The sequence below is a fragment of the Convolutriloba macropyga genome, chromosome 11 (assembly GCF_964194025.1).
Source record: "Convolutriloba macropyga chromosome 11, txConMacr16.3, whole genome shotgun sequence".
In the NCBI taxonomy this organism is placed as follows: Eukaryota; Metazoa; Xenacoelomorpha; order Acoela; family Convolutidae; genus Convolutriloba; species Convolutriloba macropyga.
Window position 1 is genome coordinate 46601900 of NC_134478.1, and position 25854 is coordinate 46627753.

Here is a 25854-nt window from a genome sequence, read left to right on the forward strand (position 1 = left end):
TGCTGGTTTTGTCTGGCCTCTTGAACGAACTATATTGTTTTTAACTTTTGGGTTGCACTATAAGAAATAATTGATTCAACAGAGCCAGTAATTGTCCATTTTCATTTTTTCAATCTAAGAGAACCATCAGAAAAATTCTTTAAAAAAACTAAAACATTATTGTTTTGTCAGTTTCTGCGATCAATTACGCTTTGTTCAGACCCCATAGTTATTTTGAGAATTCGTTCAATTGAAAACTCACAAAACTGGTCAAACTTTGGATAGTAGAGATCTAGATTATTTTAAAAAAGAGAAAGCTGTTTTTTTTGTTCCTGTTGATTATTTCTAATGCTTGAGCTGACTTTTATATTTAAGCTCTGAACTTCTTTAAGTTTGAGTTTTGTTCCTGTTAACTGAATATTTTTGCTTTCCTTAATAAATAAAAAACCCAAAATACGAAAATTTTCGAAAAGCAGAAAATCTTAACTTTATTGTAAATAATTTTTTATAAACAATTTAAATAATTATTTGGGTAAATTTATTCGGTGCATTGTAACCCTACAACCTATTGTTCAATTTTGTTTGGTTTAATTTGGTGAATTGATTCTATGAGTTCTCAAAAGAGGAAAAGAAAAAAGTCCACTTGAGGAGAGAGCAGAAAAATTTTTGTCTCTTTCAAGTTCATTCTTCTACTTTAGTTGGTCGCTTTTACTTTGATATGCGTGCTATTATGCCGGAATGTGTCAATGTCATAAAAGAACAAAAAACTAAATTTTTAGAGTGAAGGTGAATTTTTTTTATTAAAACAGAATTATAGCGAAAATCTTGTCTTTCAGGTTATTAAGGGTGTCATTTGACTCGGAGTTGATTTGATCGCCTATGAGAACTTTGGTACAATATCAAAAAAAAAATCTGAGGAAAAATGAAGAAGTTAAGTTTAAATACTGCTCCGTTTTTCTCAACAGATTTTTTCGTACTTTTAAACAATTTCTCAAGTTGATCGAAAATTGATTGAAACTTGAAAACTTATACACAATAAGCAAACAGCGTGAGTTAATTGATATAGAAAAACGTCATTTTGTTAAAAAACTTTTAAACTTTAAATTTCTGTGAACATTTGTTTTATATTATAATCTAGTTCACAACGAAATTAGTTTTTCTTGTGGTGAAAATATTTCAACATGAGGGTTCTGAATTAAAAATTGATGTTTTTTTTTTTAAAAAAAAAGTCGTACTCAAGTTTACTATGGATAAAAAAACTTCAGTTTGAGGGTCACAGAATTGATAGCCAAAATTTTTTTTCACCTCAACAAGGGTCAAGGAGAAGTTTTTGGCAAATTTAAGGCGCATGTTGAAGTATTCTGAGCTACGTAAATTTTCGCGTGAGCGGCCAAGTTAAACTTCTATTCAAAATAGATTCTTGAAATACAATATGGAGAATTTTTTATTCAGGAGGATCGATACAGTAAATAAGTCTTGACAAAACGAAATAGAGAAAAAACTTCTTTTGACAAAAACCGGCAATTTTTTGCATCAAAAAGACATCTTATTTTTGCATCTTAAATTTCAAGATGGCAGAAAACGAACTAACTTAAATACTTTTTGCCATTTTGTTCATAAATTCTAGTAATAATTAGGACTTTTTAATATCAGCTGGACTTTTGAAATAAATCTTTGTCGACGTGAATCTAGGTATGAACAGGTTTTATGCTGTTCAGTTTTAATAAGTTGTTTGAGATATGACAGAGTGGAGCATTATATGCAGTATATGACCTTAATGATAATCCTTGTTACAAAGATTTATTATAGAATTTAGAATTAAAGAATTAAACAAAATTTTTGTTCTGTATTTGTGATTAATCTAGGGAGAGAGAGATTAAGCTGGTTAAACTACATGTCGTACTTCACTAATCAACTCTTTCTTGGGAGCGCCAATCTTTCTTTGTGTGGGGTATTTTGTTTTGCCAAATTGTTTCATTTTAGGTGAACTTCTCTTGCATAATCAAAGTCATTGCAATCCAATGCAAATGTTTGAAATTGTAACTTTGAAGTGAAACGCTCAATTTGATATTTCCTTGCCCAAATGTCAATATGTGGCAATGACCTTTAATTCTATGAAGAGATAATTTACGTCAGGTCAAATTATCAACCTTGATATTTTGCTATAGAAATTTGTGCTAAATTTGCAGCTTGGTCTTAGAGCAAGAAGTGTAGTGTCAACTTTAAGCAAAAAGAACAACGATACGAAAAACAGATGTACGCTCGATAATGTAAAAAAATTTCTGGCAGCGTAGGATATTAGGTGAAAACTCGATTAGGCAAAAGGAATTTTTGCAGCCCTTAGGCAAAAATTCTGAACTAAAGTTTTGTGTGAATTACGCGAATACCAATTAAAAGGCTTAAAGGACGTACTGCAAAATCCGCTTGATATAATATCATAATAAAGTGAGTATGGCAATTGACTTCTAGAAGAATAGCTTAAAAACTATGAAAACTCCACCAAATTTGTTGAATTTTGAATATTTTCACGAAGTAGTTTAAGCCCACCTCCCTCAATTTTTTGCATTTTTTCAACCGGTACCTCTAAGTTATTTAGATTAAAGCTATTAATAAGTAGTTTTAATAATTCACCATTCGTTCGCACTACCTTTTTTAAAATAAAAATCATTGGCCATATGATGACACTCCAGAGAGCAGAAGAATTGCAAAACATTAAAACCAGTTATACATTTTTAGGTAGTTTTATTATTTCGTTTGCTTTTAAGGCAACTATTAGGGACACGTGACAACATTATTGCATCTAGTGTTGAAGTACCTTTTCTAATTGTTTTAATAGCTATTCGCCTAATTTTCACAAAACTTTAGTTCAGGATTTTTGCCTAACGGCTACAAAATTTCGTTAGCCTAATCGAGTTTTCGCTGCATTTTCTGGTGAAAATTAAACCATCATAAAAAGTGATGCACACGTTTTCTCGATTCCCTTAGTTATTTAAACAATTTTTAAAACTAAAAGTGATAAAACTCGGAAAACTACTGGCTCTACAAGTCTTTAGCATTCTTACTGATTTTTTGTCTATCAAAACCAATCTGTTGATATGCATGTTTGAAAACGAAGCTCATCAGGGCAAAATATTCATTGCCAAAATATCCATTATACCAACATACCCAAAGTATGCCCAAAATCTACGCTATTGTTGAAATTACTAGAAACCTATTTGGCGTAAAGATTTGCAATTTAGTATATTAATCAAGTTTGAAATGTAAGACTAGTTCTTTTGGCAACACCCATTGGGCCATTGCGATGCCTCTGCAGCCCGTTGAAACTATCAGAACCGAACATTACCTAATATTGTCAACTTAATTGTGATAAAAGCTACTGGTGGCTAATGCACGAAAAAATTAAAGGGAATAGGCTATTATGACATTGGGTATCTGGTCAAATATTATATTTTGGTATTGAGCAAATTTTTATGTAACTGTTTGGAACGATTTAACTATGAAGCAACTATTTTAAGGAATGATTTTACTATTTTAATGGCTATGTCTGGAAATTGTTTTTTTAGCCATGCTATTTAGCCACGTGTTTTACGGCCTGAGGTAAGGATGGCATCTTAAGACTGCAAAACTTGAAACAATGAGTTCAGTTTCTGATTAGTAGAAGTAAATTTGTTTTTTGACCTCCTACTGAAATCAAAACTTTCAGGTTTTACATTGTTGTATAATCTGTTTTTCAGCTTGATTTAATTTGCAAATCAAATATTATTTCGGCAAACGCTTTAGTCACCAAACGTACTTTGTTGTTTACTTGAATAATATTATTAAAAGACCAAGTTCTCTCGAGATCCATTTTATCGATTAGTGCTCATTTGTCATTTGGCTTCTTAATCTGCTATTTATGAGCCTTTTTTATTTATTAATTTAGACGTTCCTAATAGCTATCGTGGAAAACAATGAGAATTTTGATTAAATTTTCTCAAGCAAAAGTGCAGTCCGTGGCATAGTGATGAATGACGTTGCTCGTTCCCATCTTTTAATTAACATGGAAAGTGTCACAGAACCTCTTTTTTTACAAAGTTGTTTTGCATTTCACAAATACTTTGACAAATATTTTAATGTTTTAATGTTGACTGGTGAAATTGAAGCAATCATTGTGGTAACCTTACCTTGCCGTTGAAAAACAATGCAATTGAATAGTTTTTTGCTTTCTGCAGCGTTGGAAAATCAATTTTATTATTTTAATTCTTCATTTTTGAAGTATCTTTTACGACTTGATAAGAAATTGAGAGGCCCTGAAGTAACATTCCAGTTTTCTTAGAACTGATTTTCATAAATTTTTACTTGCTTCCACTAAGATATGTGTAGATCATTTGTCCTATGTTTTTTACTAAATTTAGGAGTCTGTAAATGTGGTTTTGAAAAATGACGGTAGATTACTAAACTTTAGCTAATCGTGCATAGCTTTTCTCTGACAGTGCTCTAGTTATTAATGTTGCTTTTTGGAAGCTTGAAAGAGATCTAAAAAATCTAAATAAGAAATTTAAAATCATTGCTTTCTCTCCTTGATTTGATTGTTTTCAAGGCAGCATCTTTGGCTTAATCTGGTTTTAATTTATGGATAACTGTTCACTATGCAAAACTGAAAAATGTTTCTTCTGTATTATTTTGATCGCTGCATTTACGCCTAAACTTTGACTGTTATATTATGACAAGTATCATGGCCATATTTTATGTCTTCTTTTGGTATACTATTGGTCTTGTATTTAATTCTTCTGAGCAAATGTCCTCTAATCATTTAAGGGGAAATGTGAATTTCTATCGTGAAATCATTCGTCATGAAATCAATTTTTTTTTTTGGTAGGCAACAAAGACGTTATAAAGTTTGTCTCTCATGAAATCAATTTGTCCCGAAATCAAATGACATGAAATCAATGAAATCAAAATGAAATCAAATAATGAGATGAAATTTCATGTGATCATGAAATCAAATCTTCATGTCATCATGAAATTAAATCTTTTTTGTCGAAAACCAAGAGCTTATAAAGTTCGTTTACCAATTTTAAGTATTTTTGTAAATTCCGCTGAAATACCTTTGAATAACGTATTTTATTATGGTTCGATTGATTTTCTACTTTGTAGAGCAGTTGGGGTATTTTCTAAAGTAGATTGCATTGGTTTCGCTTGTCATTTATCTGCCTTTTTTGTATAATAACTTGTGTTCTAGAAATAGAATTTTTCATTTTTAACTCCTTAGGGTTCGAGTCTATGCCTTGTTTCAAAAATGTTTGATTATTGGACAGTTTTGATGTGGCTTAGTTATTGATGACTAGGCTAGTTATTTGTGGGTATTTTCATGGCAAAATGTGGATTCTCTTGATTTAAAAACGTGAATTGAAACGACTACGACAACAACAAAAACGACGTCTGAAAAATCTAAGCAGTTAAACAGTCACAATTGAGAAATAAGGCGAGCTATGAGGGTGGAAAGTCAACAACATTCGGCTGTTAACTCGAGTTTTACAAAGTGGACACGAATTGTTTGTTTTCATCCACTGTTTTATACATTCACTATGATACGAGTGGGGGCAGTTCCTCATTTTGACTACCCGTTGCTTTCGGGTTTGTTTGGCGATTCCAGAAAGAGCAGAGGTTCCGGAGAATAGTTTTTGTTTGTACATATTGGACCATGAAACGGATCTGGACTTTCGAGTGGTTCCAGTGACGCCTCCGGATGTCATGACCCCGCCATCTGGGGATGTACTGATGTTGGGGTCTCCGCTAAACTCGCTATTGTTGATGTTGAGAGATCCGTGTGTCTTCATGTGTGTATGGCTTGATAGGTTGTTAAGGCTGCAGCTTTCGTGGCTCAATGACAAAGTTTCAGACATTTTTTCAGAGTCGAGGTGGCGAAGACATATAACGCATTTGTCATCTGTTGGAAAGTTTTTGTTCGTCTTGTAACCTGTAAAATTAATCAGTACTGTTTTTTGCTTTTTTTCATTGGTCATTTGTATTAGCTGAAGTAGCATGAAGAGAGACAAATTTAAAAAATAATGGCTCTTTGGGCACTGACTTTAAAGATACGTCACAGTGAATTGTACTATACCCAATAAAAGAGTTATAAGCTTTCGATCGTAGTGCATCACGTGATGCAAAAGGGCTGCAAAAACCATGATAACGAAATCAGTGCCGGCTTTTATAAACCATAATCTTTTTGCTAGATTTTTCTATCTTTCTATTGATGTACTCGTTCTGCGATTTCTTAGAAACAAATTTGACAAAATTGGAGTTTAATTGATTACGTGGATTTTAAGATGTTGCTTAAAAGCTTTACTGGACGCTATTTCTAATATGAGAAAGAAAAAGGTCTCATGTTTCAAACTATCTTGATATGTGGACATCATTTTCAATTAAATTCGGTTTCAGAAAAAAAAATAATAGGTATATAATTGCTACCATTGAGTATTATCAAGTTTTGTATTTCATGTAATTCTTGTAACAAGATTTTAAGATAGTTATCAATTTCCGTTAGAACTACTTAGCCTAGCTAGAAAAATTTCCATTTCTACTCAAAGATTTTGCCTTTGAAATAGAAAGGTTTAGTTCTGGTTCGTTTGTGATATTGAATAATTGAAAGTTATTTCAAATTGTTTATATCCTTTTCTGAAATTATATACTTTATTTTTCTTGTGATATTTTTCTTGTGATAAATTTGATTGATTGATAGCTCCGAGTACGCTACATTCAGTGAAGCTTCTTCTTAAACATCACCGGAAAACCATCTTAACCTATACCATCTTAAAAGGTACGAAATTGTCTCACTTCAGTATTTCCTCCCGGTGTTAGTATTTCTTACTAAGGGTCCATCAAAAATGCATCCTGTGCGAATTTTTAAGAAGCTAATTTTGCTTCAATTTATTATTAATATTAAGTAATAAATGTTATAATATGGATTCAGTCGAGAAAATAATTTTTCTAGAGTCAAAAATTGAGTGTTTTCTTTGATTCTAGAGTGAACAGACAAAACAGTCCCAAACAAGATTGTCCCAAGTTGCAAAATAGTCCCAGCAAAACAGGCCCAGGAAGGAATTTGATGCGAAATTCAGCTCGAAGTCAATTGATACTTGTTCTTTTTTTGTTTCCGGAAGAAAGCTTTTTTTGTTGTTTGATAGCTTTTTATCACGAAGGAGAGCACCCACGATGGGCAAGTTTATGCCGTCAACCGAAGCGCGAATTGTGTATACTTGATTAAAAAAAACATTTGGTGCTGTTGAGAATGTGCCGTTGAGAATGATATGATTGTTCATGCAAATAAAAGGCTCGCAATGTTAAGTGCTGGATCTGTTAAGTGACTATAATTAGATAACATAAAATTGTTTTTTGCTTAATCTGACTCTGTGATTGCATTTTGTAATAAGGCAACGCCAAGAAGATGCGCATTCTGTAAGTTGGCGCAGCCTAATGTAGCCAAAGCCGTCAAAAACGAGCAATCTTGATTTTTTGTCTGAATGAATTCCATGGTAGCAGTTTGAGTCAATATTATGACGCCAAATGTCATTGTGTTTAACAACTAGTTTTGCGTACATTATTAGTACATTGATAGTTTGATTTGTTTTAACTGAAATGTGAGATTAGCCTTTGCTAATTAATGTCTTGATTCACTATCTTAAAAATTTTGGAACAATTTTGTCTAGAACTGTTCTCTCGGTGTCAGGACAATTTACCCAATTCCATTTTACCCAATGCCATTATACCCAATGCCATTTTACCCAATTTGCCACTTTACGCAATGCCATTTTACCCAATACCATTTTACCCAATGCCATTTTACCCAATGCCAAATTACCCGATTTACCCCATTGCTAAATTAACCAGAACGACTATTTAACCGACTATAAAATAAATGGCCCGTGGGACTTGATGTGAAACTATCACAATCGAACATGGGATTAGCCGATTATATAACTAAATGGCCTGTGGGATTTGATATGAAACTATCACAACCAAACATGGGATTATATTGTCCACGAAAATTTTAAATCATCCTTCTAATAGCGACTGCTAATTTGTAATCGGATAATTGAACGAAAAGATCAAAGAGCATTGGGTAAGTTGGTATTGGGTAAAACGGCATTGGGTAAAATGGCAGGTTGGGTAAAATGGCGTAAGGTAAAATGGCATTGGGCAAAATGGAATTGGGTAAATTGTCATGTAACCGTTCTCTCTGTGACTATGCTGCAACTTAGGACTATTTTCATTGGGACTGTTTGGTCCGGACACGGATCCTAGATATCTTTTTGCTTTGGATGATTTTAGTTAGAGACAGTAACTGTGTGGCTAATTTTGAGAAGCCTTCTCAGGAGAGTTCCTCTTTCATTTTTTAAAAAACAACCTGTTTCATTTTGGAGGGGTATAACACATCTTTTTCTTGTGGAGAGGGCAATCACCTAATCATGTCCCTATTACTATTTTATATATTAAAAAGGAAACCGATTAGAAGCCTAGATGATAAAGTCGATCTCGCGAAGATAACCAACCTAGTCCAGCTCTATCAAGCAATACAACAGCAACAAAAGTTCGAAATTCTGCATAGATTTCTAGATGAATCTAACGCAATATGGGGACAATTGTTTTATAGGAACTTTTTTCTGAGCTTTTTGTTTTCCCAGGAAGTGGCATTTTTTTGTCTTCATAAGCCTCTGTAAACAAATTTACACTTTGATCCATTAATAATTAATTATGAATTGTCATAAATAGATGAAATTGTAATTTTAAACTTGTCTTTGAATGCAAAATTACAACCCAATAGCATAAACAGAAAAACAAAATACTAAAAAAAACTGAAAAAATACTGACCTTTCTGGCTGCCCAGTTTGCACCTGCACCCGCTGAGGTAGATAAGGCAGATCATGAAAATGGCCACAATCAGGGCGGGCATCAACAGTAACACTATCATGTTGGCACTCGTCATTTTTGGAATCTCATTCTGGTTGTCTGGGAAGTTGGGCTGCTGTTGTGATTGAGAATTGCTGTTATCCATTGTTATTGATGATGATGATTTGGTGTTTAACTGGATTGGGATAGAGTTAAAGAGCATAATAGGGGTTCTAATTGTTCATTTTGGACTGTCGTTTGTGATTGTTCGCCAATGAGTCTGAAATCTCTCTTTGTGAGTTGAACAAAATTCCTGATCGTTCGGTTGTGTTGCAAATTATATTGAGTAATATTTCCTATTTCGCAAATTTGGTTAAATAGTTCCAATTGAAATATCAGATTATAATGATTTGACTTGATAATTTATCTATTTTGGCGACAACTTAAATTAAGTTGGTAATAATTCATAAAGATAACGATAAGCGTGTATTTGTTATCACTCTTTAAGTTCTCACAAAAGTTACTTGCATTTAATTTTATTTGTTTTTTTTTCAAAATTTGGATAAACTGTCTATAATTTCTTGGCAAGCTTTGAATAATACGTTTTAATTTTCTACAAAACAAAAGATGAAAAATTACGTAATGAAGTTGTCTAACAATTTTTTGAATGCTTGCACACCAGTATATATAGCTCCCACTCTAGCACCCTTAAAAGGAAATAACAAGTTTTCCAGTGTCCCCCGTCTAAGGCAGTAACTGCGAGAAGTTATTAGATCTATCCTAACTGGGTTACTAGTAATGGAAGTATGTAAATGTCCTACCAGATCAAAAAAATTAGGAATAATTCCAATTTAAAATAAAAAGGTTACGATGAATTAAAAACGTAAAACAAAGACAGCCACTTTTGGCAAACTAATTAAGTTCGGTAAATTTTGAAAGATTTGTATTATTTGGCGATTTTGTGATAATGGTGTTGCTAAGCTTGTAATGATTAGATTCGCGTTTAAAATAGAAATTCTGGTAAATATTTAACTAGCGATACGAGACGTTTTGTTTGAAACTAATTTGTTTTAGGCAATCATAATTTAGACGCAAAGTCACCTCTTTGATAATGATTTGAGGTTTAAAGTTATGGAGGATATTAAATCGATTAGTACAATTTTTGGAGATCAATTTAACAATTATAATTACTATTATAATTAGTTCGTTGGTTTACTCAATCAAGTACAATCTATTTCAATGCACTTTAAGGCAATGCTGGATGCTAAATAACCAATTAAATATTATAACCCAGGTAAATAGAGTTAATATTTAACTAGTGAAAATGTTAAATTCCTGGTAAATGTTAAGTTGAAGTCGTGATATGACGTAAGAAAATATCCAGATTTTCTCAATAACGTTGGAGACAGGTAAACGTTTGGAAATTTTGACCTATAAATGAGATTTTGATTTGCGTTCGGTTTATTTGCAGTTAGATAGAGAAATTATTTTATGATTTTGTTGATAAAACCGAGAGTTGAGTTAGTTCTCTATATCGAAACGTTATACCTTGATGAACAATGCAAAGTTGTTTGATATAGTCTGATTCAAATTTCAATGTCTTTCTCTTTGTGTTTGACTATTATATCAAAGATTGAAGAACAATTTCTAGATGAATTAGCGAGAAACGTTTCAAGACTAACGAAGGTTTGAAATTGAAGTAACCCGTGTGAAATGCATGCATCCGAGAACCCGGGTTACAAACTTGACCTATGATGTGACTAGCCGAAGAATCTTGAAACCGAAAGGTTCCGAAAGACCCCCCTTGAAAGTGTGTTTTGTTTTTCATAAAATGGTAGCTTGCATTTTTCAACTAACGAATGCAATAGACTATATTTTGATAATTTCGTGTTTTTGTGAGTTCTTTGTTCTGGGTCGGGGATCGGTTTTATATATTGAACCTGGAGAAAAAAGAGAGCCCCCCCCCCCCAAAAAAAAAATTACGCTTCATTTTTTTAATTTGACCAAAGTTACATAAAATTATACAAAGTTTTTGGTTTGACGAAAGTTACATGTACTTACTTACATAAAGGCTCACTCCTAGTTCTCACATTTGTATTCCATTTTATTATTGAAATTATTGTTTTTCCTTGAAAAAATCATTTTCAATCGTTTATTTACGAGCATTAGCAGAAATTTCAGATCAAACAAACGAAATCTTTTTCACTGATGTTTCTTCCAATTTTGTTGGCGGCTAAGCGATGCTAAAGTTGGCTAGCGATGGTCGAGAAACGAATTACAAGTTGGTAATAACTTATTAATAACTAAGTTAGTTATGACTTGGTAGTTGGTCGGCTGTTTGACTAAGTTTTGCTCTGTGTTGGTGGCGTGTATGCTCTATTATATTTGGAGGTTCACACTGCAAATGGACGGGCAAACAAAATTGCCCCGGGTCCGTGTTTGCACGTCCACATTAGCACGAGATGTGATATCATGTTTAACCTCTATTCAGTTCTTAAACTCAAAAGATCGAGAGAAGCGTCACTGAGTTGACTAGTGAGCTTGTGAGTCGGTTAGTTAGTACAAGTTATTAGTAGCGATTATAATGAGACTTGTCATTGACCAAAGTTGCAAGTTCATTTTGAGGACAAAATCAATATTTAGTCACGGCAACTAGATTGTTTCATCCTTTTATTATGCTCAAATAATAGACAACTAATTAACCAGGAACCCAAAAATCATTCATCTAGCAGCTATGAAGCTTTAAATTGGACGTATCGGGGTGACTTTGCTTGAAGATTCCGACTCTAAACAAAAACTTTTTGAAAAAGAAAACAAAACTGATGATGTAAATGCTTAGTTATGCTGCTCCATGCAAAAATTTGTCATCAACAATGCTCATGAGTACAATTTGATTGGACATTGTTTTAAAAATTTTTTGTCAAAAAATTCTGTTAGTTTGTAGGTTTGCTAGCTGTTTGCTAGTTTTCAACTAAAAAATAGTTGAATTTGAAAGCAATAAAATCTTCAAATCTTCAAATTCGTTGCTGTTATTTTTTAAGCGTTCAATTCTGTTTCATGTTCTTACAGTACAATGAGTAACAAAACTATTTACAATCCTTAAAATCTCGAATGTGACATAAATTTTGTTAAAGAAGTTTCAAATCTATTATAGTATAATGAAATATCTATCCGCAGAATCCTAAGTTTCGAAAAAAGTTATAGTTTATCTTTTTAAATAAGTTAGTACAACTTTCAACGTGTTGACAATCATTAACACCAATGTCGTTAAACAAGTTTGTGTTCCTTTATTAGCTCTTATTGAAAAACTGTTTTTTTAATCGTCAAAAGAGGCTTTGGTTCCGCAGGTTTTTTAAATGTATGACATGAAATTATAAATTTTTGGATATTAGCTGTTGACGGAGACGTTAACGCAAAAATACTTTGGGAATGTTAGCTTTTTTGGGGTCAGCAATGTTATTCATGAACTCTTATGTATGTTATCTGTTGTGGATTTGATTAAAAGGGGATTAAATTTTAGGACCTTTTTTGTATATTTTAGAGTATATTTTTTGTATATTTTAGAGTAAACAATATTTCTCTTGGCTTTCTGGATTTTGGATTTTAGTTTTCTGCATTATTTTGTTTATCGAGATACAGGCGTTTTTCCCTGTAACTCAAAAGACTGTAAAGGACTTTTTATTATAACATCACCTTCACTTTGTAGAATTATTATGATACTGTTTGCGTCTGTAGTAAAATTAGAATCAAAGACAATTTTAATCAGTGCGTTGATTTGTTGGTACTGCAAGTGAAAAACAATTTATGATTCTTTTCTAATGCATGGGTTTGATTGACCTATGGATAGATATGCTTGCGATTTCTGAGGTAGCTAATGACCTGCTCCATTTTTCAAAAGAAGGCATTTAAAGGGTATTTAGACGTTGCTGTTATGGAATAAAAATTAGATTGTAACTGAGGACGGTTTTTTCTAATAGATGTGTTCACTAATTTTTTTTATTAACATCGTTTTCCAAACGAGATAAACTAGTAAAACAAAAGTACATTAATTAGCAATGAGATCTCTTTTTGTTGCTGTTTAAAACGTGCAGCCTGGATTGAAAGTGTAGGGTTGTTATAATATCAAGACGAAAATGTAATTTTTTTTCAAACTTTTAATCTTGAGTAATCTTTATCCATTTATTCATCTATCGATTGGTTTTTGCTTTTTTGAGGTACAAGTTATTAAGATCTCGTTTTTCTAAACATTTTTTTAAAAAAAATATCTAAGCGTTTGTTTTGCTATTGCCGAGGTTTTGTTTTGTTTTGCTGAGGTCAACGTCAGCAGCACAATTTGTGTTAATGTTTGGTAATTTTTTTTGTTTTTTCTTAAGAATTTTTTATCAATTTTTTTTTACTTAGTTGGTTAAAATGGGACTTTGTAGCTTGTAGATGACACAACATTTAGTTTCCAGTAGCATTTTTTTGAATAACTTAGCGGTTAATTTTTCCCGAAAATTTTACTGATTTTTTGTTTTTGAAGTTCTGTGTTTTTGTGTCCTTTAATATCTGCTTGAATTTTTGTTAGTAAAACTTTGCAGTATACTCATTAAATTTGTGTGCACAATTTGAAGTTGATTGGTTGTGAAACCTCCCGGAGGTTGGTGGCAGAGTGAATCAGCGCTGAATCAGTACAGAGACATTCTGTTTTTAGGATGGCCAGTACTATATTCATGTCCAAATTTACACAGGCCAGTCTTGATATTTGAGTAAAATTTACTGCATGAAAAATAGTATGCTCAGCTTAACTCCCCCGCCAACAAGGTTTGATTTTAATGGGATTCGAACTTCCGCATGAGTACTTGTAACATTTTGTCGTAACGACTAAGCTAAATGGGCTTTATATATAAGTAGTGTGATTACTACTATAGTAATTACCAGTTATAAGCTACAAATGTACTACATTATTCTGCTCAGACTTAATTTTGGGGTAAGAGTACTTTGCAGACTGTACAGGATAAATTTAGCCTCAATGTCGTCAATATAATCATAATGATGAATAACTGCACAAAAAGAAACTTAAAATCTCTGAAATGCTCAGGCTGCGGTATGCGCCTCAGATGCAAATAATGTATTATTACATTAATGAGTCGACATAGCAAATCATCGTTTTCATATATTTTGTGCGCTAGAGCATGTTTAATGACGGCATACCTGAATTTTGGTAGAATGTTCTCTTTCCTTCAACACATTTTTTCTCAAAAGTAATTAGAACAGATGCAATAAAAGTTAATTTTTTCCACTTCTGAACCAACTCCTTGTGATCTTGAATAGTTGCTTGTACTGTATTTTTTACTTAATTTTTCCTGAGAGTCTTTTTAATGGTGAATTTAAATTTGAATAGTCATTCCAGTCGAAAAAAAAATTGATCTCGCACAACAACTTTTACTGGTGCCAACTCCTGTGTTTTTACGAGATAAGATGGCAAGAACTTAAAAGGTCTCAGCCAGCCTTATGGTCCCAGCAAGGCTAGTCTCACTTCTTGCAAGGCTACGCAGTCCATTACAAGTTCAAAAACATGCTTTTGTTTTTGTTCAAACAGGCCTATGAAAACAGCAAATATTTACTGGAAGAATTCCCTGAACTTTTTTCGACTCAGCAAGTACTTTGGAGTAGTATTTCTTTTTTTCCTATTTTGACTATTTTTGCCTGAACTGAAATCCATTGTACAGAAAAGTACAAATGAAGTCAAGTTCTAAAGATCAACTCTTGCAGAACACATTGGCAAAAATTTTTTTGGAACACCTCGGTTAGATCTTGCGAAGATATTATCAAAATACGTCAGAAAAAATGTTATCGAAACTTGCTGAGATTTTGATACGAACTCGTGAACAACAACCTATGAAATTCTATCTGTCTGTCTATTAATGATTGTTCTATTGTCTCTGATAAAACACTCTGTGTCTCTGCATTTAAACCCTTTCTTAATAAATTAAAATAGATGTAACATATCAATATTAATTCATATTTCTCGTTTGAAGATCTGATAGTGCATTTGTGATGAAATGAATGAACAAGTTGAAGTCGCTAAGATCACATTAAATTAAGTTGAATGAGTGTCTGAAAAGCAGCATTTGCTTTGATCGTTTTCCGTTATTATAGCTAGTTTTATGATGAAGAGAAGACATGTTTTATCAGAATTCGAGGGTGCTGAAAAATTTTATTATTCTGAAGTTAGTTCATAACTATATGCAATGATATACGTTGTTTCAGTTTTCGATTGAGAATTGAGTTTTTCAAAAAATATTGTTTATGACTTTAATTGTACAATGCTAGACAACAATTTTAGAGAACATTTTTTTTCTGTTCTATATTTTACTATGAAAAGTCTAAAATGAGAACATCTTTGTTCTGCAGCATAAACTAAAACACAGAATTGAAATCCTGTGGTTCAGTACTGATTTCGACTGATACAGCCCAGTATTCCTTTTTGTCACAGAGAATTTCAGGACTGAACCAGCAAATTTTAATGGTTAAGATACCACTTCAGCGTTGAAGCAGTGTGTCTCAAGATTGTTTTCAGTTTTTAATCGCATTTATTGTTCCGACCCTCTTGAGGGGGGAGGAACTATATACTCAACTGGGTTTTTTTTTGTTCCGTGAATTTTCGCCGCTCGATATATTCATCGTAGAGAGTTGAGACTGGTATCATTAGAAAGCTCGTCCAGCGTAGAATATGGAATTAAAAAGATTTTATTAATTTTCGTTTTCTACAGGGAGTTATCGAGGCTTAAACTTCTGAGAAAAGAAGAGTGAATTCACGTTGTTTTTATTCACATTTTCCGGAATTTTTGCCTAAATTTTCGTCAATTTTGCTAAACTTTGTTATAATTTTTAAGAATAGTGTCGTTGATTTTATTTTTGCAGACAAACAAGCATTTTTGATTGTTTTGATTTAATTTTTTCGTCAAAAAATCTGGATAAACATTTCAAAATTTAGCCTTTTTCATCAACAACAGCACGAAATGAGCTACTTTAGTCCACTTTGATTAAATTTGCCTACAGTACACCCCCAAACAACACTCATACAATCTTTGTAGACTCAGAGGGGGGCTATTTCTACTTCAGAGTCCGCAGAGAGTGCCTTGTAGTTAAAACTTTGCCGTTTTTTGCTAACTTTACTCGTTGATTATCAAAAATGCAAAATTTATTTTGAGTTTCAACTCAGAAATTATCTATATCTACAACATTCGAAAAATCAATTGTTCTTAACGGACAATAAGTATTAACAGGGGTAGTTTTGGGCAATTCTTGGACTGTTACAATCCAAAAAAAATCGGGTTGTAATCAGTCGGTCTTTTTTTTAAAAAAAAAAGACTTTTTTTTAATAATAAAGAACAGAACATATCAAACCAAAGCTCAGGAGTGATAGGTCCAACCATTTTGCTTGCTAAACAGCTCCAAGCTAATGCATTTAGTTTTTTAATTGAAAGTTTATGGTCGTTTCTTTTTTAAAAATAGTGACTTTTCAAAAAATAAGGGCTTAATTAACTTTTCCTCTATTTTTTTCTTAATTTGTTCAACTTCCAGCTTAGTGTCAGCAAAAAAAGTCTGCTTCTTCTTTCTACTGAGTTAACATTTTACTGCAGTTTTAAGCCTGAAATTATTGTTTTCTGGCTTTGATACTACAAGATTTTAGATTTTTGTTTGTTTTGATATTTGCCAGTTTTTCACGTTTTCTAATTTTGTCACATTATCACATTATTGACAGTTCTCATGTCACCTTATTAGCATTCAAATTAAAACACAATTGAACATATTAAAATCCTGAAAGATATAAATCATCGTTTTAATGGCCTCGACGCCTCTTTCTTGAAGAAATCATTTGAATTTTTTAATTTTGTCTTAACTGTCATTTATACTTTGTCGTTTCGGTCGTATGAAATTTCCTGTATAGTGATAGCTTTCATTGGCTTTTCATGGAAGAATAGAAAAACCGATATTCTGATATTAGCAGATAGCTGATGGCTTTTATGACTTTCAAACCCATCGTTTTCCAAAATTAAAAAAAAAACTTTTTTAACTTCGCAATTTTGTTCTTTTTATGTTTCTTTTTGTTACCTAATCTCGTTAGTTGATTACAGGTCAAATATGACATTATGGGTGTCAAGGGAATAAAAGGGATTGGTGTCCCAAAATCTTTTTTATAAAGATTTTGTTATGACCTTACTGGCTTCGACACCGCTTTTTCACAAAAAAAAATTAAATTAATTTGATTTTTGTCATATTTGACGTTCTTTTTGTAGATGCAAGAAATATTCTGGAAAATTACATGTCTCGAGGGTTTCCTTTTCATGAAAAAACGACGATATTTAAATAGCTCTTTTTGTAATTATTACCTTTCATGACATTGAATGTAATTTTGTTTCGAAAAAAAAAACTAAAAGTATTACATACTTCAGCACTTCGCTTTTTTGTCTACTTGTTACCTAGTCTTACTAATGAATGGCCACGTACTACATTATAGCTGTTTGAAGAAGGCGCAATCAATTATATTTTGAGTGCCAAAATTTGGCTTGACGGTTTTGACAGCGTTTTCTGGCAAGTTTCAATTGAAAATTTGTTTGTTCTTTGTTGTTCTTTTTAGCCGCTCTAAAAAATGAATTAGGTCAGGTCCTAATGCCCTTCTATAGAAGCAGTGGTAATCGCAAATTTGTGGTAATATTAATTTATTCGTAATGGTATTTATTACTTTGAAGTTAATTGTTTCAAAAAAATAAGTTAATTTTTTTTTACTTTTCTGTTTTTGTTCTTTTTTGTATAATTGTTACCAAACCTTTTTATGGACTGGTCGCATATGTTTTCTGGTGATTTATAAGTTATTTTTGTTTAGTTTCAGGTTTGACGGTATGTTGACTTTGTTATTAAATTTAGTTTTTAAGAGGGACATAAATTTTTTGATGTAATTAATGTTTGTTGTTGTTGTTGTTTGATTTTGCTGTTCGTTTTGACTCGCTTTCTTAATATTGACATATTACAGCAATCTAATGCATCAATTTTGACTCCACTGAGTTATTTGTTTTGGAGGTTATCTTATCGTTCATACAGAATTTTTTGAAAAAGACTTGGGCCTTTTGGGATTCGCAAAAAATAATTTTTGGGTTTTTCTATCTGTTCCTCATTTGGTAGACAATTATGCCAAAATTGTGGATGGGCGGGGTCGGAACCTTATGTGCCATTGCACATTACCGAGCCGCCTTGTTCTCATTATGTGTTTAATATGATTGCTGAATCAGCGCAGACCAAACGAGAGTGTCAAGTCGGTCAAAAAATTTGCCCCGAAATGAAATGTACCCCGATTCAATGTTATAGCGTAGGAATTGTAATCTAAAAGTTTGCTCAGTCGATCTATACTTACAAGTGACAAGGTTGCAGGTACGAGTTAGAATCACTGATAGAGCCGCAACAGTGTAGCTTTGTAGTTGGGCTGATCGTTCTAGTTTTCCCGTCTAACTTTCAGATTAATTCATTACTGAATCAGGAAATTTTTCTGAAACAATTCAGTACTGATTCAGAGTCTGTCCATGTCACATTTTTTTGCTCTGATTTTCTCTGATTCAGTATCTGTATCAGACTCTAAATCAGACTCTGATTTTTGTCTGAACTAGGTTAAACAAAAATATGCTCGTCAGCCAAGCCAGATTTAACTATTGCTTTCGGATTCAGAGTTAATTCGGAAAAGCATTCTGACTTTTCCGAAATAGAGTTTTCATAATCAATACAGAAATTATTCTGAAAACCTGCTGAATCAGTACTGATATATAATATTACCCTGAAAATATTCTGAATCAGTTCCGATACTGACTGAATGTTAGGTACGGGTTCTTTTTTGAGTTTTATTGAAATCCAAAAACTAACCAGGTTATAATGAGCCACGAGCAGGACACTGGCCATCCTAAAAACATCTTGTTTTTTTTTCTTTTTTTTCTCTTATGGATGATCTCTCAATTTTTCTAAGAATGAACTGCTCTTTGTTCTCAGCGACCTTAAAAAAATATACAGAGACCTTATTGGGTACTCGATTGTCATTTTTTTTCGAAAACGAGATCCAGCTCTTTGTTTTCGATCCGCGCGAGCAGTCGACATTAAACAATTCTGAAGCGCCCTATATTTTTCACATTTTTTCTCGATTCCCAAGCAATATCGCGAGAGTCGAATGGATGGTATTTTGAAATAACATTTTTTGGGGAAAATTGATCAAATTAATTTAGTTGTTGAGAAAAATTGAGAAGAAGTAACATTTTGTTGCTTATGTAGGCCTTACATAAACCGATTTTGCTTTCGATAACGATAATAATAATTGTATTATACGGAATGATTGAATTTTTTTTAATATTAATGTTTTATGAATTTACATGCAATCTAAATGACGGAATTATTGCAGCCAAGTTTTGTATCTTAGGAATGAAACTTCTTAGCAGATCGAAAGAGTATTAAATGAGCATGTTGAGTTTAACCGTAAAGTATCTTCTTTAACCGTCTAAGTATCTTCTGTAACGTCCTCAATCGTGCAACAAAACATAAGTTGTCTAGACCAGACAAAATGCTGCATGAATATCTGGAGAATTCGATAAGTGCTCAACTTGGTACCTCTGTTTTATCCATGGTGTTTGATTCAATGATTTAAATTTTGTTTAGTCAGATTTGTTAGGACACAAGATAGAATTTTTGTCATCAAAATTGTTGCCGATTTTGTTCGTCTACAAATCTAGGAGGACTAATTTGCATTTAGCAGCTGCCAACGTTCCCGAATTTTATCCCGACCTTCTTTATCTATAAGTGCTGACTGTCCATTTGATCACATTTTGCATTCTTTGGTCACATTTGTTTCCTGTTTTCATTAAGAATTATACATTCTGCTGCGGATAAACTTCTCTTTTTGTACAGCTGTTTGCAGAATAAAATGCCTGAATTAACACACTGTTGTCGGGCTGGTTGATTAAATTCTCCTCAAAAATTTTTGTTACCTAAAAAACCTCACATCGGTGATTTTGCTCCGGCATTATTTCTCCCTTTCAATTGAATTTAGTGTGTTGCGTCATTTTTGTACAGATAGGAGTAATTTTACTTCACTCGCTTGAATAGGTTTTGATCGCTTTGGCTACAATCAGAAATTAATCAGAGTTCAATCAACTTTCATCTCAAATTCCGTTAAATGATATTTTTTGACATATTTGTATCTCGACCAAGCTATTGAGGATATATCTGGCAAGTTAAAACTACGTTCCACTGGTCCCACTATTCCACGAAGAAGCAATTTTCAACTCTCTGGTTCTTCTCAAAACAATAAGAGACTTCGGAGCTAAAGTCAAAAAATGTCAATTAAGCTGTTTAAGAGAAAAAATTTTCTAGTTTAATTACCTTTCTGATGTTAAGGTACATGTTCGGTCTGGGTGCAGTGCCGGCAATTCTACAGATAGTGGGTCTGGCATTCCTCCCGGAGTCCCCCAGGTACCTTCTCTCGTTTGAGAGGGAAGAACAAGAGGGAACTCCATCCACTCCTAATGCATTTGAGGCATTCGAGGCACTGTCTGAGCTCAGACCTTCTGGATGTGACGTCAGAGCCGAGTGTGAACAACTCAAGTCTCAGCTTAGAGAACAAGGCGCTGATCGAGGTCAGTTAAAAATTCTTTTTTTTTCAGCAACTGTATAAATTTTCAGATTTTTCATGAACTTTTTTGCGCGATAATTAATCATAATCCAGAGTATCTTCAATTATCATATTTTACATCACAGATCTCTTCAAATTAGAAACAATTATTATTTGAGCTAAATAGACTTATATTTTGCCTCGGCTCAGTTCTTTAGCTATTCTTCCGTCATGAAATTAAACCTCATAAAATAAATTAATTCAATGCTTTCATGCGAAGTCATTCTTGTGACTTAATTTGCTCGAGAAAAAACATACACAACCGAACATGTATAATCTTTAGAAAACATTTTCTTCCATGTTTAGATTAAACCTATTTGTGAAGTTAGTTCAACTTTTGGCCCTGACAGTCAAAAACGATCCCTTATTGACTGCTTTAATTATTATTCACGTTTTAGTAACCAACTTTTATAACAGCAAAAACTAGTGATTAAATCAATAACATGATTGCTGTTCTGTTTTAGTGGCAGGTATGTTAACAATGGCGTGGTTTCTCTACTTCAAACAAGTTATTTATTGACCTTTTGCTTCAAACAAGTTGACCTTTTGGACTAAATCTGGTTTTTCTATTACCTTCTCAGTATTTTTCTTCAATTTCTAGACTCTGGTTACTTGCTCATTCATTCTTTTCTGGGTTGACCTCATAATTCAAAAAGTTTTCCAAAATTTCAACTTCATATTATGGCGTCTGTGAACAGCTGTAGTCATAGTACTTTCTTAAAAGGGAGTTCTATGAAATTGAATGTTCATGAATGTTTTCAAAACTTCATGGTAAAGAGGGATAAATCGAGTTTCAAAAAACTAATTAAAAAATTGAAATATTGAATTTTCTGCCTACATAGAATTATGGGAAAGTTGCAGTCACAGAACTTCCTAGAAGAAGAAAATTTTTGAGAAAAAAAACAACAGTTTTAATGGAAAAATTCATTGCAGCCCCTTTATTATTCAATGAAAGGTAAATTCAGGAAGTGGGAGCACAATAAGAAAAAAAATTTGTAGTCACAGACTTTCATAGAGCACCTTTGTTTCATCATTGGAATTGAAAATAATAAATTCTTCCTTAAAAAGACAATTTTTCATTCCCATTGATTTTTGGCGAGGAATCAGACACCATTTGAAGCGTATCTTGATTTTTTTTTCATATATTTTTTCCCCAAAATGTGATTGTATCAAATTTTAAACTATCAATTTTAAATTCCTCAAAGGGGAATTAAAAGAAAACTTAAACAATCTTGCAAGATCATGAACCCATGAACCATCATATTCTTGTTTTATCCATTTGACCATTTTTCTCGTTTCTCAAAAAGCAGGGTTGAAAAATTATAGAAGACAACTGGCTATAGTAGACCTTCTTGAGAATGTAAGGAACTCATTTCCGACTAACATCAGAAAAACTGCTCTCCAGGACAGGGATTGATCATGGCCGCTCTAAATTTTGGGTAAAATTTAATGTTTTTTGATAAAATAGTGATAATAATGACAGTGATTTTAATTGTACAGCCAATAAATTCTTCTGAGTTCATATTTAATTGGCAACTTCATAAAACCTCTAAATCAATTCTTTTCAGTTCTTTAAATCAAAAATAACGTATAGTACAAATTTTAATTCGACTGATTAATCTCCCTTATCAAAATGGGTTAAAAGTAATGACAACAGCTCAAAAGGATGCAGAGATTTTTTTTCTCTCCTGTAAGAAATAAAAATATTTTTGTTGTTGCCACGAAAATACGTTATACACAATGGGAGTTACACAGCTCGTGCCACATAGTAAAACCATTTGATAAAAGCATGCACGTCTGCTTCCTAGGTTTCAAATAGATGCAAACTCGGATCCAAAAAAATATGAATTGATAAAAGATCAACAAAAAAATGGTGCACAATTTTGAGAGCGATATATTAAAGTTATTTTTTCATCTTCCGATTTTCTTAAAAATAATGAGAAAAACTAACTTGAATTTTTTGTCATTCATATTTCTGAGGAATCTCACGTTTGTTACACCTGTTAGGGTCTTGTTAGAGGGAGTAACTTTTGTTTCAAAATTTTGGAAAAAGGTGAAGATCTTCAATGTGTCCCCCAGCCGATTTCGAATGGGTTTTTTGCAAGTCTCTCGCAGAGTCTGCCAGTATCTTCCAAGATGACCATTCATTCTGCCAGAATCTTGCAAAATAACCATTTTTCTGCGAGAATCTAAAAGAAAACTATTTTTCTGTTTGAAACCTACAAGACACGAATTGTTCTCAGTACCGATTTGTTCTTAAGTACCGATTTAAGATGCCAAAATAAAAAAAACTTCAGCAGCAATGTTACTTTGATAACTGCTTTTAGATCGAGAGCTAATTTTAGCAGAAATGAAAGAAAAAGGAAACCATTATTTTTTAGGTGGTAGCAAATTTTTTCAAATTTATTTAAACAGAAAATCTAAAAAAAATCAAAGAAAGCTGACATACTGATTTTCAATTAATTTGATTAGAAACTAATGTTCAAGAAAATGATAAAAATCACCTACTCAAATCGCAGCTCGACTGTAACGAACTGTGTTGTATTTGAAAGAATCTTGCAAGGCAACCATTTTTCTGGCAGATCTTATAACAATTTTCCTGACAGAACTTGCACGATAACCGTTTCTTAAAAGAATCTGCCAGAATCTTGCAAGATAACCAACCACTCTCGCCTCCCCTGAGGTCCAACCAATTAGCACTTTACATGAACGTTTCTAACGTCTAACTTGATTATGAGTACTCCAACAGCAAATGTACGTAGAAAATTTCATTTTTTTATGTAAATTTCCCCGGCATAAATCTGTCATAGATAGTGATCTGCCTTTGTTTGTTAATAAAATTGTTTTGAAAAAAAGTTTGAAAGATGTAGATTTCTTGAGTGTTCTATTTTTATTTAGGAATGCTGGAGACATTTCTGGAGATCTGGAAGGTGCCTCATGTAAGAAGGGCTCTTCTGGTCGGCTGTGGCATGCAGATGTTTCAACAACTGGTTGGAATCAACACTGTTTTGTGAGTATTGATTGAAAAGCATTGAATTAGTTTTGTCCAAAACGTGAAAAGAGTCTTGAAATTTTTCAATTTTTTTCTTAAAATCTGGCCAAATTTTATCTCGCTTGCCTTTTTTAAAGAATTTTAAAAACATTCTTTTTTTTTCCATAATTTTGGACAAAATAGTCCTATTTCTTTTTCCTTAGTGTATGATTCTGATAAATCTCGATGTTTCGGTGGCCCCCACTCAAAAAGGTCCCACGCCAGCATTATATTTCTAAACTTTGGCGCTTGGGGTCTATGGGTCCTAATTGTTTTAAACTGGTAAGGCTATAAAGCCGAAACCCAAATTTTACTGCACTTTGCTTTTCAACTCTCAAATAGAAACGCTTTTGAAGTTTCTGTCTTAAAGATTTTAGTTCTCCGTTTGAGATCATCACAACACTTTTTTGTCTGGTTTATTCCAGGTTGAACAAACTTAGAACATTTACTAAGGTTGTGGCAGTATGGCTCCGCTTAACTCTTAGATAAAGGTCGTGTAAAAACAATCTTACAAATATTTTACGAGCCCCATTAGGGGGTCTATTTAGGTGCAACTACCGTGAAAATGGACCAATGCTGGGTTCGAACCAGCATCTCTTACTTGCAAGCCTTGCGTGCCACCCATTTACACCAACTGGTCTTAAGCTCTCAAACTTGGGCATCTCTTATAAACCATTCTCACGTTCTATGTTGTTTCTCAAGGCTTCTTTTCTCCAGCCAAGTATACGTTGAACAAGTAGAGCTTCTTGTCAAGATATGTCAAGCATATCTTATGCACAATTTACATTAGACTGTTCTCTCTGAACCTTCTAACAAGGAGAGATTTTCACCATGGTACAGAAGTTTTTATTGCAGTGTTTACGATTTATACGTTAAGATTAACACGTTACCACAGTATGTTTGTTTTACAATTAAACAATGTTTCATAAAAAATCCAGCCGCCAAAAATTTGTGGAAAAATTCTGGCAACGCTAACAACTGTGTTGTTTTAAGATTTTTCAGTTTGATTTTTTGGATTTCTCACTTTCTTCCAGGCTTGGTGCCGGTGTTGTCGGAATTAAAAAGTTAACTTACGCCTCTCCATTCAAAAATCTAAAATTTACATTATTGACTTTATCAATTGGAGAATTTTCTCAATTCAATGTGAAAATTGACTTTCTCAGAATTTAGAAATTTTGAATTTTTGAATCACTTGAAATTGAAAAGTAAAAACAAATGAAATTTCTTTTGAAATACAAAAGAAATTTTGTAAAGACTTTAAAACTTTATATAAATTTGTTTTCTACATTTATTTATACTTGTCACATTATTTCTGAAATTAAAAATTAACATGATACGTATCTGAGGAAACCAGAAAAAAATTCTTTGAAATATTGGAGCTTCTGTTACTAACGTTGAAACTTAAATGATTTGTGATCAAAACATTTAAACAGCTTTTTTCATTTCTGTTAAGACAAAATTTTTAATTAATTCCCGAAAGTATTTCATAACGGAACATTAGCAATTATAGGGGGCCTCACAAGGTTTCTTTTTTTCAAGGTTTCTTATCGGATCTTTGCTGATAAATTGCGACATGAAGTGGGTTTAGATTTAAAAAACAGTCCAATTGAAAGCATCTACAAGAAGTTAACAGTACCAAAATCTAATTGTGTATCATTACTGGTCAATCTAAATCCAATAGCAAATTTGTACTGATTCAGTGACTTGTTTGTGTTACTTTTTGACTTGCCAGCCATGGATTAAGCAGTTTTTATCAATACTTGTGTTCTCACTGTGGTGGCCAGCCCAGTATTTTAGATCTAAGAGCAGTGAGACATAGCTGAATCAATTTTAATCACAAGCGAAGATGAAAATGCGCTTAGGCACAAGGAATTTTGTGCCTGGGCCCTTAATTTTATTACCCCGAATGACACCCCCTCTCTCTCTATCCCTCTATTGATGTCTAATTCTATCACCTCATTCTGGGTGGTTCTTTGTCCTTGATTACGGTCTCTTTCAGGTACTACTGTTCCTCTATCGTGCAGATGGCAGGTGTGTCTGACAAACAACATGCTCTCTTGTACTCTGCAATCATAATGGTAGTCTACAGTTGCTTCGCGTCTGTTCTTCTCTTCATCATAGACTCAGTTGGAAGACGAAAACTTCTAATAATCAGCAGCATTGGTGAGTTATTTTTGGTTCAATTCTAAACGAACGTTATTTTAAGGTTTTATTTCAACTACTGCAAAACTGTTTTACGCCTTTCGTCTTTGGTCCTTTTCGGCATGGATCAGCCTGTTCATCT

At 32.8% G+C, this 25854-nt stretch overlaps 2 protein-coding genes across 2 annotated transcripts in view; one reads left to right on the forward strand and one right to left on the reverse strand.

Moving 5' to 3' along the window:
* The window catches only part of LOC142349816 (proton myo-inositol cotransporter-like), a 69219-nt gene that overhangs the window by 10081 nt on the left and 33284 nt on the right, over positions 1 to 25854 (forward strand). Inside the window, exons 4-6 of the mRNA XM_075401599.1 lie at positions 20266 to 20504; positions 23438 to 23549; positions 25570 to 25733. Coding sequence (XP_075257714.1) covers positions 20266 to 20504; positions 23438 to 23549; positions 25570 to 25733 — 515 coding nt within the window. The remainder of the gene's footprint in view (positions 1 to 20265; positions 20505 to 23437; positions 23550 to 25569; positions 25734 to 25854) is intronic.
* On the reverse strand, positions 5345 to 10798 carry LOC142349018 (uncharacterized). The gene is made up of 2 exons (XM_075400420.1): positions 8833 to 10798; positions 5345 to 5938 (listed from the first exon to the last, which is right to left on the reverse strand). Exons 1-2 carry the CDS (start codon positions 9071 to 9073, stop codon positions 5418 to 5420), a joined length of 762 nt encoding a protein of 253 aa, XP_075256535.1. The 5' UTR covers positions 9074 to 10798; the 3' UTR covers positions 5345 to 5417.

Bases quoted from the DNA above. Each gene is read 5' to 3' on its own strand.
- LOC142349018 (XM_075400420.1), bottom strand. From the start codon at position 9,073: ATGCTCTTTAACTCTATCCCAATCCAGTTAAACACCAAATCATCATCA. The intron at 5,939-8,832 runs GTCAGTATTTTT...TTAATTTTACAG, and splicing joins CAAACTGGGCAGCCAGAAAG to GTTACAAGACGAACAAAAAC.